The sequence below is a fragment of the Cephus cinctus genome, unplaced genomic scaffold (assembly GCF_000341935.2).
Source record: "Cephus cinctus unplaced genomic scaffold, Ccin1 Ccin1_scaffold0265, whole genome shotgun sequence".
Taxonomy (NCBI): domain Eukaryota; kingdom Metazoa; phylum Arthropoda; class Insecta; order Hymenoptera; family Cephidae; genus Cephus; species Cephus cinctus.
In genome coordinates, this window is record NW_014332976.1 from 2,099 (window position 1) to 17,356 (window position 15,258).

Below are 15,258 nucleotides of genomic sequence, written 5' to 3' on the forward strand. Positions count from 1 at the left end.
TTAATATTTTAATATTTAAATTTCAGCTTGCCGGATCAGCTTCATCGGCTAGCAAGATATTTGTCTGCTCCCTAATGTATTCGTGAACACTACTCCTGGATTTTGACCTGGCACCGTAGAACAATTTCCCATTGACAACTGTATTTTTTATGAACTTTGGAAAATGCCATAACGAGCCTTAATAGCGCCAGCAAGTCTTTCGTAGTAATGAATTGTGATATACATTTGTAATTCCTTTTCCGCAAACATAAACAGGGTTTCTCGGTACCAGAAAGACAAGAGGCCATATATTATTCAATTGTTTGATCCTACAGGTTTATCAGAACTCTGCAGCATGATAATAAAATTGTTAAGATCACTGGAATGAAGTTGTATAATGAAACCAGGAATAAAAGGACTACCAGGAGTAACGACTAATTCGTAAAATTGGTAAAACGTTTATTAACTATTTAAAAACGATGAAACAAGGTGAACATGAGATTGATAATTCAATAAGTAATATTATTAAATAGACTATAGAGATGCATAATAGGTGTTTTGTAATAGTTATTCTCTTTATACGTTCATCTCTGTTATATCGAGACAGATCTTTTTACTTGGTGAATTCTGGGCCTCAGTTTAACTTTTACACTAGGAACACGACACACAGCGTATAATTATTGCATCGCATTAGTCTTTACTCGTATGCATCGCGTTCCCATGCAACTTCACACGAATTCATAACCGACTTCGCTCATTCTAATAGGGCAGCTGTAACTCAGGATCCATCGCATGCTGTAAACTCGACGGTTTATGCCTGCGCAAAGCTCCTTTTCGCTCCAACAGAAAAATCTCACTACGCGTTAGATAATAACTGAAGACGTTTATAATTCGCATAGCAAAGGCAACTGTGTTTACCGTTCATGACATATTGTGTTTATTTCTATTATCCATTAGCTTCATTAATTTGGAAAACGTTAGATTGGCCGAAACTACTGCGCAGACCTTCGGTATAAATTATAATTCTATCTGTTACCATTATGTAGTTATATTACAATTAAATTGACAAACAATTGTTATAATAATAGTTGTATTTAACTCTTCTCTCTAAAAATCTATTGTATCTTTACCTTTAATTATCGACACCTCCATGTAAGGTAAGTACAGTCCGTTGTGAACAGCGCAAACTCGCGCTTTACTAACAACGATTCACGTTTATCCGACATTCAATTCCCCTCCGCTGTCTGACACGGTCGTTCATAAAAATCAACATAAAAAAAGTGTCTACGTCCATTATGAGTTAGACAATCGTTTCATGAAAATTCTTACAAATGCACTAACAGAGTCATACACTACGTCGTCATATGTCATTTGTACGTACATCGCGGAAGATTATTCATTAATATTAATTATTGGCAGCGAGTCGCGCGGATCGCGAACGGACTTGCAATATTTTAGCCGAGGCCTACATTCAAATTTTACTTTCTGCGTCTTTCAATGTCGTCTCGATACAGATATAGGTATTTACAGTAATATACCTACTGTTATAATAATTTAGTAGTGGTATTTAAATTACAATAGTGTCTCTATATAATGTTGCACGTAACCCATTACTGGCTTAGTCCTCTAGCTGTACAAAACATTATATATCGCTATTCTAGCTCTAGAGATTTGTCCTGTGAGGTTTGATAGATCGTGAGGTTACACGTCCGAATTACAATTAATCGTGACGATTGAACACTGCATACAGTGCGTACACGAGTCCTCACGACATACCTTCGTGCGGCGAATTAGTATTTTATTATCTCTCTGTGTTTTCCTCTTATTTCCATTTTCTTTTTTGGTTCTCCCTTTACATCCGTCATTCGTTCCCTTCGATTCATCGAGACACAATCGTATGACCTCATCGCGCATATTACAGTGTAACGTTAGTAACTCATGTACTGGTCAGATACATACATTCTCGCGATAAACTTCCGCTATCGTCACAGGAGACTCTGATAAAGTCATTCGCACTATGCGATTAAGTACATTAAAAAATATCGCTGCTACTTCACTCAAATGTAAACGACAAGCTATAAGGAGTCAGTGAAGCCAGAAATCTTTATCAAAAAGTGTTCGAAATTGATTTCCGTTATAATCATTTATCATACTGCCGCTCCCTCGATTAATAATCAGTGTCGTGACAATTGAGGTTTCCCTTTAACGAATTTGATTCGGCTCGATTATAACAACAGTTATCTTTATCCGTGATTTCCTTGTCCTCGTTTTCTACGTTTTTTTTTTTTTCCTTTAAGTAGCGTTCAATCCTTTTATTCGTTTTCGTATATTATTCTTCATGTTTTATTCATGACAACTCAGTAACATCTTACAGTCAATGGATAAAAGCAGTTATAAGTAGATAATCGAGTAAAATTTTTATCTCAGTCGTTCTCATTCCTTATGCCACTGTTATTTCGATACGTACGAACAAGCAGGATTCGACTAGGATGAGAAAAACCTAGAGAAATTGGAGAATCGAGGAGAGCTATTTTATCTCAATTGCGATAACCGCACGATGCGATATGCACAGAGTCAAACGTTATGGATTAATAGAAGCGATAAGAGATACGCGACTCGACTGCTCGAAAAGTTTTCTCATAAACTCTACCCGAATCACATTTCTCCGGTACCAAGATGAGTATCGGTCATGTTTCTTATTGATACGTTTCATATTAAAGAAAATAACACAACCCCCCTCGGGATTCTCGCATGTTTTACTCATCCCAGCGAAACTTCTCATTTGCGTAACGCTGTAATACACTGTTTGGATTATAATTCCCGAGTAGGATATTCACACAGCGTTATAATCCTTAACGATTGTGAGAGGGAGACTGAACATTACAGTTTTTTCATAGGATTTTTTTTTCATCTTTCTTAAATTCCTTGTGGCAAATTTAAGACTCTATACTCGAAGCGAAGAGCTTCGCGCGCGCCTTAACTAGGACATTGTGCTACTTAGGTGGGGAAAAGGCGTTAGAGTGTTACTTAATTGGTTTATTAATAATAATTAATCTTTACGCCTGGGAGGTAGGGTCCAAGCGTTATGATTGGGATGAGCATGGGGGGCAGGACGTCACAGTTGCTGATCCCTACATGGTACCCAAATGTTCGGTCCTGACTGTTCGGTGATAACTTCCTTCACCTTAACATAAATATCTTCTGGTGTGTCTCCTTGCACTACGGCTGTAAGAAACAACAATAAACAGCTTATAATACTGCATGGAATTGTAAAGCCAATAAAAATACGCAAGTCGTATCTTACCGGTAAAATATTCTCCAAACTCTTGCTCCATTTTCAGAGCGCGTTCGTATGTCTTCTTTGCTTGCTCCTCGGTCATTCTCTTGTTCATTTCCCTGCACAAAGGCATCAATAAATTATTATACACCTCTGCACTTGATTTTCGTGTCACTGAAGTGGCAACAACGAGTAACACTTACATAACAGACTCGACAGATTTAGGTTTAATGAAGATCGCTATTGGGTAGAGTTGTGCGACTTGTAACCTCTTGATAGCATTTCCGCTCACATCAAGAATACAGTGCTTTCCCTAATCGATGCAAACAAATTAGACATAACCATTTCATATAATTATAACATACAAATTAAAGTTCTAAAAAGTGCTACATACCTTTTCTGCAACCTCTCGAACAGACGCTACAGACGTGCCGTACAAATTGTCATTGTACTGTCCAGCCTCGATAAAGAGATGATTTTGAATATCTCTTTCCATTTGCTCCCTCGACGCGACAAAGTGATAATCCCGTCCGTCTACTTCGTATTCTCTTTTACTTCTCGTCGTATCTATAAGAAATGTTAATGCATTTATACAAACTATTCGACAGCGAATATATTTATATGACATTAAAGATCACTCACGTGGCACGCAGCTGCCAAATTTGTCTGGGAACTCGGAGATGAGATCGTCATTAATGCGATCCTTAAGAGGACCCAAAATGATGACAGGCCGTGTGTACTGAATGGTAAGTTGCTGCACCGCCTCGTAGGAAAGAACATTTTCTTCGCTGCCTGCAATGACAACTATTTTGTTAAATACAGAATTTCAACGAAACAAATCCGCCTCTTGTAAACTTTCTCGCGGCAGGACAGGGTTTAAAAAATGTTAGAGATGTCAGTCTTCAAAACAAAGAAAAAAGGAAAGAATATATTCACACGGGTAGCAAAAACTTTTCTAACAGTCTTACAGACCGTGACTGTCATTACTTAGGATACATGATTGATGATCGATTGAAATACGCTTTTCGTACGATATCAAATGTCACGTTTCAAATCTAAAATTGTTCGACATGTGCACTACAGTTTTTTGTTATTGTTAATAGGACTTGATTAATACGACAAACGCAATACTTATCAGACGGTCCATCTCAACGAATGATGTCCTAATTATACGAGCGCTCGTTACTGAGAGGGGAAGTGTTAGTGGCAAGACAAAAAAGCAAGCGATTCGCAGCTACTCGACTGCGCCAAGCAATTTCAGATAAATTATTAACGATATTCTAAGAATATTGCAGTTAACTATAGCCTATGCAATAATGTAAGATACAATGTGTAATATTAGTCTATGAATAGTTCACTCCGCACACGTTGACTTACTAAGCTCCTCATTATTCTCATCACCGTCCTTTTCCAGATAAACTAAAGTCAGTTCCTCCATATAGGGCAGTTCAACGCGATATAAAATTTCTTTACTTCCTGTGGCGGAAGACAAATCTTAAATAAATAAAGGAAAGACGTTGTTTTGAGATTTGCGTGATGACCTACATATGTTGACTATAATGAGAGGATGAATACAATGGGCAACAATAGTTATAACAGCTAATGCATTAATGGCTTTGGCTCAATTTTGTTCATCGTGACATATAACATTTTCACGTTGCTAAGCCACCGTACGATAGTGAAAATACTATCTAGATATGACACTTGCACGATAATTGAAAGTTACCAATGTAACAATTATCATAAAGTGTGATCCAAAAGTGCACAAAGCCATTCGACAGATGGTATACGGCACAATGTGAAAGCATTTGAACAATAGTGCCTCGTGATTGGGCAATATTAATGAACGCGAATTTGTTAATTGGTGCAGGAGATGAGAGACGTGATTACCTTCAGTGTTAGTGTCGTCCTGGGTGTAGCACAGCATGAATGCTAGAACATAATAAGTTCATATTTCAGTATACATTGCGAAAAAGCAGCTGCATTAATACGCCAGGATTAATAAAGCGCTATCTCGAAGCAAAATCATCTCCGTCTGACAAAATACATGAATGAATTTGACATTGAGGATGTCGTTATGTTATGTTACTTTATGTTTCCATCACGTCTACTACTATTCGTGCACATAATATGACTTCCATTTGTTATTAATTGCACTACTGCGAGAATGACGAATTTAAAATTTATACAAATAATACATCACGATTCTCCTTGAACTCACGCGACTTCCTTATTAACGTTTTTTCCTGTCTGTTTTGTATTAGCGTAAAATCAAATGAATCACCTTATGCTGAATCACCCTGTACATTAACAGTTAGAAACGTAGGATGATAAATATTTGATATTCAATATGAGTGTGAGAATAGTATAGAATATTTGAATTCAATCATGAGTGAATTATTCCATTTTCGTGATAATTATTATCAGCGCTAATTAGAGAAATTGAATCGCGTGAAAGCTTCAGTAATGAATGTGTATCTCATCAATGTTTATTCCCAGCTTTCTTCAGATTTACTATAATTCGTAATCGAAATGATCAAAGAACCTATACGTATAAATGGTGGCTGGATTATTACTGCAGATAGGGACAAGCTTTATACAGTATATTACATAATATCGAATGAATTTCACAAGCGAGTCAGATTACTAAATATACAACGAATTTTACAACAGTGCACGAGGGTTATGCGGTGAACAAGCAGACGTGTAAAACGTATAAGGGGGCAAAATTTGTACATAAAATACTTACGCGTAGGATCGTTTTCATTCTCAGGTGTGGTGGGCGACCCTACACAAGCAGGCAAAACAAAACACATGTCACGTATCACATGGTAAACACAAAAGCTCATTCGGGAATTGGGCAATTCATACGAGGATATATATAAGTCTCGACATAGGGATAAGACCGCACGAAAAAAAGTGATATGTTCTGTATTAACACTCAAGTCAGAAATAATGAAAAGATAGACGAATAATAACAATTGAATTTTTTTTATATACTCTGAGACTTGTGACAGAGCTGATGTCGTGGAATAATTAAGTAGAACAATTTTTTTATTAGGGGTGGGCAAACTTCTTTAAAATTCATTCAACAAGGTTTTCACGACTGTTAGCAAATTACAGAAGACAAACGAAAACATTAGAAGTTAAATTTTGTTACATAAATGAACAGAATATTATTTATCTTTTCGGGGTTGAACAAAAACGATACATCAGTGGCAAAATGTGACGAACATGTAAACACATGGGTTTAAACATGCTCCGAACGTGCACGAACGTCCCATGCCTGGACGGCTTGGTATACTCACGTTCTTGGTCTGAACCATCCTCGGACTTGTCATCTTTGCTCTTCATGAATGGGAACTTCCTGCTAAACGAAAAGTTCTTCTTCTTCCTGTCCAATGTCGATTGCTGCAATTGCACCAATGAGTACGTTAGAAAATCGAAATTCACAGAGTGTAGGTACTAAAGATTATTCCTAAAAGCTGTATGTCTACCTTGTCCAATATAACGGGCATGTGTCCTTGGAACTTGACGGAACGATCTCTGGCACGTTGCTTTCGTTCCCAGCGTCTACGAGAAGGAATTATACCCAAGCCTTCCTCTTCTCCCTGAGGAGTGACTCTCCTGGCTTGCCACCATTCGTCGTCACTGGCATTTGTTACATGAAGAATTTCGCCATAGCGAAAAGCCAAACCGCGACTCGGAAGTCCATCGTCCTTATTAGGATCGTAGTCAAATAAAGCTCTGAAAGAGTGAAGGATTTGCATAAGTGAATCGTTTAATGGTATTGCGTTATTATTATTATTTGTACTCTAGTTACCTAACGTAGAGGGATTTCTTCTGTGAGGTCCTCATGAGGGTGCTTGTCATCATATTCTGCTGAGAAATCTGTTGCTTAAGATCATGGATCTTTGCTTCGAACCTGTTATAATCTTCAGGTTTATACTGGACCACGATGGTCACTGTTTGGCCGGTACCCTGAGGAATAATAAAAGTGTATAATTTATTGAGAGTGTATCTCGAACGCTTGGATTTCTCTCATAAGTTTTCTCTCCACCTTGCAGAGTGCGACCCACTTCCACAATATTTTTATTTAATTTCCCATAATTTACCTTGAGGGCGGCTGCCGCCTCCTCATGGGTAGCGGTTCGTAAATTGATGCCATTGACACTGAGGATCTGATCGCCACGACGAAGTTCGCCACTGAGATCGGCTGGTCCACCGGCTAAGATGAACGAGATAAAGATACCTTCACCATCTTCGCCGCCAACGATATTAAATCCTAAGCCGGATGATCCCTTGTTCAAGATGACCGTGCGGACCTCTCTGTAAAAGATGCAAAAAAATATTCACTGTTAAAAATTTTATATAAAATTCATCATAATCATTTGCTCTTTAAGATACGATACTTCCATCAGAAACATGACATTTCAAAGTAATCCATATCGCGCGCACCTTCCTTACTCTACAGATACACTTACGCTTATCTTTTCGCTCTAGAGTGTAAAGGTTACTCGGAGTAATATCCGCGTGACATTTCCCAATGTGTATACGAGCAAATAGGAAAATATACATAGACCGTAATGCGATTCGATACTATACTCTAGCTTACACGTTACAACGGTTATTGGGTACATACTGTCATCCGTGAAATTGACCTAAAAGATATACTCTCAGTTCCTAAACCCATCGAGTTGGAATGTACATGAAGTATTTTACAAAGCGTGTCAAATAGCATGCTCAATCTTTATTTATCCTTATGCAAACACCGTCCAGGATCCATAAACCTTATTTCATATCCAAAGACGCAACAGACAAGGGAACGATCGAATGAACGTGGTAATTTGGGGTGTTCATTGAAATTCGAACGGTTCGTCGAGTCCTTCTAACTAAAGGACCCTCAGCAGTGTTCTGTATAATATGAGGATTCATGTTAAGGACAGGTTGCGGTAATACCTCTCAACCTACAAACCACCCCCTGAAAGCTCACCCTATTTACGACCACTTGACAGTCCTATATACCAGCCTTTCTCCTCTGGTAACAAAGACCTTAAAATAGGCGTTGGATTAAGTAGTCATGTTCCTACCATGCAAGCATTGTTAAGGTTGACGAGAATGACATTGACGACGATTATGAATATTCCCACGCGAATGCACGTGACGAGATTAAACTGACTCGGAATTTTTAAAATCGTAGTATTCGACAGTCGTCAGATATTTGCATGGGATGTTATGAGAAACGTAAGTTCAGGGTAAATTAATTTCCTGACCGTATCTGCACGCAGGCGTCTTACGTGAATTTATGAATGGAAAAAAAAAAGTGGAGAAATACGCATGTCAACTACGTTTGTCATTTCTCTCGCGCACAAGTTATTTCACGGCACGCTTAATTATGCCAGAGGTCTGGCACAAGGTATAAGACTGGTAAGTACCCAACTGACTTTCGAAATGCGGAAACGACTCAGTGCCATGTTCAAGATGAGTAGAAAATCATTACTTCCGCCGCGAGGAGACACGAGAGTCACTATTTCTGCGCACATATACACTGCGAAGTATGCGTGACACGTTTCTACGTGACGGAGAAAATCCCGCGAATTCATAACTGAAATTCAAGTACTGTACGCACATTACGTAGGAGCGCAATGACGCTGCGTAAGAACGGAGTGATTGCGTGAGAAAGTGTTCCACTTCGTGTAGATTTCAAGAAGTGTCTCAGGATAGATCCATAATCCATTAAGAAATCCCAAAGACCTTATTCAGTGTGTATCTTGAACACGATAGTCACTTGAACTGAGAGTTACACGATTTTCCTTCAGCGAACGTAACACTTGGTTTTCACTCGCGATCTACAGAGTCTTAGCTGGGGCTGCGCGTCTGCTATATACTCAGGATCGAGAACAATCCTTACGGAATTGTTTATTTTGACTTGAGGTAGCAAAGTGGCTCTGAGCTAAAGTGGAGAAGGGTTTTCTGTTCCGTCTCGACGTCGAGGGCGTCACGACGGATTAAAGGCTGGAGGTGGCCGCAGCGTCGCCATGCGCGCCTCGCCTCGGCTCGCGGGCTATCATCAGATCAATAGAAATAAGCTGACTTGCACGTTGGCTCCCATGTGCCTGCATGAATTTCCCGCCAATAATGTCGAGCTCGCGATCGTAACCAGAGATTTGTCTTGTAAACGTGGCACGAAGGAGGGCTTCTACGTTGTTTGACAAGTCAACATCTAGGGGTTAAGCAGATTCTGTATGCGAAAGAGCAAACATGTTTTCCTTTACTTTTTTTTTTTTTCATCTCAGTAGACAGGGTAGAAGAAATCTTCCGAACAGAAGACTGCAACGGACAATTGAATTTTGTATGGTATGTTTATTCGTGTATATGACAATGTACATTATGTTACATGACTATGTGCTTTACTATCGAGTCTGCGAGAACTCTCCTGTCGCACAGTGACGATGTTGAACAATAGTTCAACCCATTTAAGCTCGTTCCGTCCCGTGGGGTTGCCATGAATTATTAAATTAAACGGTAGTCACGTTCATGTCTCTGCTGAGAATTAATTTGGTATAAAAATAGCAAACGGCTTGGGGCTGTTTGACGTATTTTTTTTTCTCTCGACGCAGAAGTGCTGTTTGTGGTTTAACCACCACGAAATTAGTCGGTGGGTGCAGATAGCGAGGGGCCAGGGCGTGGATAATAATTATGTGTGCCAACGTATGCAAAATAAATCAGTCAGGTATGGAAGAGGTCCACCTTGCCACGCGTAACGACCATGAGAGTGAGTCTTCGTGGGACGGTAGATACACCATAAGAAGGCTAATTTAATGTAATGTATAAAAGTGACTCTCACGGCTATCGCATGTAACAATAACTGTGTAAGGAATTTATTATTCATTTTCTAAGAGACAGAAATTTAAGGACTAAGGCACTCAATCGGTAACTATAAATCGAAATATCACGTGGCTATCGATTATCGAAAATGAGAATTCGAAGCTTTTATGCGAAATCGAAAAAAGTCATCCGAAATAAAAAAGAAAGTAAACCTGATTTCGTGAAATGTAAATCTATGCGAAATGTAAATTTGAACAGGAAATGGATAATATCACATTGGAATTCACGCACAAGCTCATGATGCTTTCGAGCCACGTCTCTGCTTTACGATCAGCAGCACCTGCTCCATAAGAACAGATGTTGCTCCTTGTTACCAGGAGAATGTAGGTTTTTTTTCCTTCGATGAGATCGAATTTATTTTGACGTCAAATCCTATGTCTCTTATGGATACACCGAACGACCCGATTCTCAGGCAGCTGACGATATCGCGTTTGATAAAAAAAAGAAAAAACTTTTATGACGTGCTTATATTAGTTGTCTCCGAGAACCATTCGTGAATCTTAATGAACACCATGTTCAGGCTACGAGACGTAACAAGGGTGTCATGCTGGTCTCGAAGCAGGAGAAAGGAGAACACTGTAAAGTGAAAGATCCTGACGCGTAATATACCTATTGAAATTCTCGAAGGTCGTTTACAAAGAGAGATCTATATGATTGGTGTAGTATGGAGACCACCCTATATAAGATAGGATCACTATACTTGGCACTAACAGCCCGCTGAGAGTAGCGCGATATGTGGATCATCTGATTTAATGTTACCCTAGGCCATGTCGTATCTCATCTGCCGTTGACTACCCAGTCATCTAGCTTCAGAGATATGCTGATAGGCAGATCGTCGCATCAGCGAAAATAGAGAGGATTCAACCGTAAAAGGAAAGTGGAGACGTGCAGCCAAGAGTTCTAAATTCTTAGGTCGAGTGTCATATGCATCTGAAAGATATGTATCATTGGATGCAGTCCCAAGCTGGTAAATCCGAGATGTTGAAATTGATTAAATTAGGTAGAAAAAAAATTATGCAAATCTTATTTTGACTGCTCGATAATCCAATTAGAATTAAATTATGATATAATAATACAACTGCAATTAAAAATCTTTTTAACGTGTTACATTTGGTTTGTCATTTCTTTTCCTTGATTTCTTTAGTGTTTTCTTTGTAGGAATTTTCTGCGGGAACATCGTATCACGCTTCATTGGAGGTACAGTAGGAGGATTGAGAAGCACACATGGTTATGTATACGAACGGTACATGTAACATCCGGCGGATTTGTCGAATCTAACGACAAAAAGGTTGCCGCCCCAATGAGCTGCGACCCTTGTTTTCCCGGTGACTAGCATTTCCGACTCGAGTAATCGTGGTCAATTCTACTTCGCAACTGGCGCAGACTCAAACACCGATGGATAGGAACTTGCAATAGGCAAATGATGACGTTGTTCGTCGACGAAAAACTATCGGTAAGCATTATGCAGAGCTTACACGTCGCATAGGAGTTTCGGTCTCCGTCAGATCGACAAGAACCGAACGCGTGCTTCACGTTGAAGTTTAGCGACTTTAATAGGATTACAAGAGCGAGCTCAAAACTTTCCAACGAAATATTCACGGAGACCATTTTCCAAGGTTGCCTTTCGCATTTGTTCTCTAACTTCAACAGCCTCCATGCATAAGTTCACGAGGTGTTCGTATGTGTGTCCGGGCTGAGACACGAAGAAAACCTCTGGCATAGTTTTCAAAGCCGAAACTTTTTCTGCCTGCTACAAATCTAATCCACAATTTTCCACATTCGGGATACTTCTCTCTTGGATATATACGTAGATATATGCCGTGGCAATCTTTTCATACCAATCTCGAGAAAACTTCTTGACAAATGGCTGAACGGCTAATAAATATTTAGTACCGTTGGTTTTTCACACAATACGACAATGGCCGGCTCTGAAATTCCGTAAGTGCCTACTTTTTCCCTCAGTAATTTTCTCCATTTTACTCAGCATGCAGATTGATCCTGGCCAATGTCGCATCCGGAATCCTCCCGACAATTTAAACCATTTTCACCGTGAACGTGCCAGACTGTCTAATCTGCATTACGATTTAATTCCGTTCACGCGTTGTCCCCGTCCGACATTTTTCCTCCAAATTCACATCCTCACTGCTTGACTATACGCCGCATGTACCACATGTCTATATGTATAGGCGCACGTATATTAAGAGAAATGGGCGTATTCCTCTCGTGCCTTTTCTCACTATTTTTAACTGCACTCATCGACCAGGAGTCACAGGAACTTCCTACGACGAAAATGACTGCAGTGAAGTCATTTTCGTCTACATTCAACGCGTCCTCTCTACCACGTTATACAGCCTCTCGAAATACAAGAAAAAGTAGACATATATGTCCTGATATCAGATTACTAGCGGAGGTCAGGATGACTCCAAGAGAGTTTCTGGTTAGCTGGGCTCGTTGATGGGACCCGTAACGCCTCGAGTACATTCACCACCACAATCCCTATATCTGTTCCCAGAGAGGATACCTCTCTTGGGACTCCCGATTAGAGTTTACTAAACCGACTCAAGTTTCCGGCGTACGGTACCATCCTACCTAACAAACCCAAAGCATTATCTGTTTACAGCGGAATACAAGCAAACGAAATTAGAAAGCCTTAGGTCATGACGGTTGACATTATAGATGCTAAAGGAACGTATCGCTGAACAATGGATTTCGTCAATGAGAAAAGCTGCTTGATATTCTATAAAGAAATTCGAACAATGGGGACCATTCTATTTTATGTTATACGGTCACGGCGTGATGTTGAAAAAGAACGTGTCACTGGACGCATTAAATGAAATTCATAAAATCAGTGTCAGGGTCGACACTAGATGAGATTAAAGGCCAAAATAGGTAGCAGCCCTCGTATTTTACGCTTGAGGAAATTTGTCTCTCTTGCGGAGGCCTAGGTCAGCCTGATTCATAGGACAAATAAGACCACCGGAAATTCCATGCCTGACCTGCATCAACCTATTTACTACTTCCATCAGCTTTTACGATGAGGTTTACTGTCCTGGTATTAAGGACAAGATGGGTTCTCGATCGGTACTTGCGATCTTTGTTGTATCTATGGGATGAATCTGCGTCTTAATACGGAAAGGATAATGGTGGCCAGAGAGAGTTCGCAATTGCCGCGTGGATTGTCTAGCGTGCTGATTAACGTTTTACGGTCGCGCTTGTAAAACCGGGACGATAAATAACAGTAGAATTGGACAAAGTGCACGCTCTAATAGCTCGAACGTTAATGGCGGTACGCAACCACATGCGTTGGAATTTGTGTTACCTATGATACTCGCAATGCGTTTGTCACAATTACACTAACCATTCTAGAACTCGCTAACGACTATCAATCCTCTTCTTTTTCATGGCTCTGACCTTATTGTAAATAGACACGTGTATTTATATAGCGAACAGTATCGTTGCAACTCTACAATATATTACTGACTCCAGTTCAATTTGGTTTTTACAGTTACGCTTTCATTCAACCAGTCCAGACCCAGTGACTGCTTGAATTCCATTGTCGTGAAAATAAATATAGACTCTCTCGCCACAGGATTTCTTAGAGATCCTTTTTTCTTTTAGATATTCTATCATCAAAATTTTGTTACCCCATAACAGTGACTTGTCATCCCTATTTTAATACGTATGCAAGAATTCTTCGGTAATCTGTGCGAGGCCAAGATATCCCTATGGGGGTACGATATCTCTGAGATAGCATTTAGGATAGTGCGAACAATTTTGGATGAAAAAATTTCGTTACAGAAGATCATCCCTTAGAGCTGACAACCATCGGGAAGCCTCCTAAGGCATTTCCTGGCTGAGGTGTCAGCTTTCCACAGATTGTGTGTATACTTGGCAAAGAAATATCCTCGGTTGCTAGTCATATAAGGCAAAGGCACGTAACGTATATATACGTGCATAAACGCAACGGTGTTGGCGTGTACGTGGACCCACGTACGTTTAACCTACCTTCTAAAGAGCTTGTCCCTCAGCAGTCGGCGACCCAATGTGGCGAAGGGACGAAGAGGAAAAATCTGTTGCCTATTCCGAGTCATCTCGGCCTCCTTTTCCCTATACTCCCCTTCTGCACCCTTACGAGATTCTTTCTCTCTCTCCCTGCCCAACTCCTGTCACCTTGGACGCTCTTTTTTCTTTCTCACTCTTTCTTTATCTCATTCACGTCTACAGTTTCTCCCTTTCTCTCCCAAGATTCTTTAGCCTCTCTCTCCACGGTCTTGGCCGGTTCCTTCTGACTCTTATTCCCTCTCGTAACTTGCTCACCCCGAGACTCGTTCTGGCACCCCTGGTTATTTTTAACTTTTGAGTATCCAGCCTGTTTATGGGGTCAACATCTTGGGCACCGAGTAGCTGCGCTGTTAGGCAAATATTTGAGGATTCGTTTATGGAAGCACGTCATATCCCACTATCGTTAAAGGCACGGCTCGCATTAAGCGAATGTTCCATCAGTACATGTATTAACATATGCACGTGAAAAACACTTATGCACCGCACAGCACTGCACTGCCGGATGATTGCGATGTAGAGATGCTTAACACTGGATATGATTCCGATGACGGAATTTCAATAGATGGCAATTTCAATGCGTTAATGGAGTCTTTTATAAGACGAGTCACTGGAAGTTCCGCGTTGATGTATTATTCCCAGAACACTTTGTCGTTGAGTTGAGTTTCTTCTAAAATAGGAATGATTATGGTTTGTGTTTATATCCTCGTTGGGAACGTTAAGTTGAGAACTGGTTTGGTGAATCATTGGGTATTGGAGTAAGATTTTACTTTTTTTCTGTTTTAAGTCGTCTCTATAAGTATCGATAGCTATTATTATCTATGCGAATAGGATTCTATTATTATTGGCTAGTCTATGCATTTTCAGGTAACACGTGTAAAATGAATTTTTGAAATTCGACATCGTTCCAGAATTGGTGCGTTATGCGAGGGTGGTTTTGTCGTCATAAAAAATGACGAATTCGAGAATTTAAAAGAAGGAATTTTTATTCCTTCAAATCTGAGAACTACGGACTTCTGAACAGGAAAATAAATTCTTTCGATAAATAAACGTAA

The 15,258-nt window shown here is 39.8% G+C and overlaps 1 protein-coding gene across 19 annotated transcripts in view; it reads right to left on the reverse strand.

The window, feature by feature from the left end:
* Nucleotides 1-423: 423 nt before the first annotated feature.
* LOC107265960 (disks large 1 tumor suppressor protein) overlaps nt 424-15,258 on the reverse strand; it is a 167,760-nt gene continuing 152,925 nt past the window's right edge. For 12 of the 19 annotated variants that reach the window (XM_015735936.2, XM_015735934.2, XM_015735940.2 and 9 more), the window contains 12 exons: nt 7,372-7,585; nt 7,080-7,237; nt 6,754-7,003; nt 6,565-6,667; nt 6,006-6,044; nt 5,147-5,188; nt 4,634-4,750; nt 3,899-4,048; nt 3,651-3,823; nt 3,460-3,569; nt 3,284-3,375; nt 424-3,204 (listed from right to left, as the gene is read on the reverse strand). In XM_015735936.2, coding sequence (XP_015591422.1) covers nt 3,095-3,204; nt 3,284-3,375; nt 3,460-3,569; nt 3,651-3,823; nt 3,899-4,048; nt 4,634-4,750; nt 5,147-5,188; nt 6,006-6,044; nt 6,565-6,667; nt 6,754-7,003; nt 7,080-7,237; nt 7,372-7,585 — 1,558 coding nt within the window. In that variant the 3' untranslated portion in view covers nt 424-3,094. The remainder of the gene's footprint in view (nt 3,205-3,283; nt 3,376-3,459; nt 3,570-3,650; nt 3,824-3,898; nt 4,049-4,633; nt 4,751-5,146; nt 5,189-6,005; nt 6,045-6,564; nt 6,668-6,753; nt 7,004-7,079; nt 7,238-7,371; nt 7,586-15,258) is intronic. The other 7 variants (XM_015735935.2, XM_015735939.2, XM_015735937.2 and 4 more) reach the window with 7 other exon arrangements.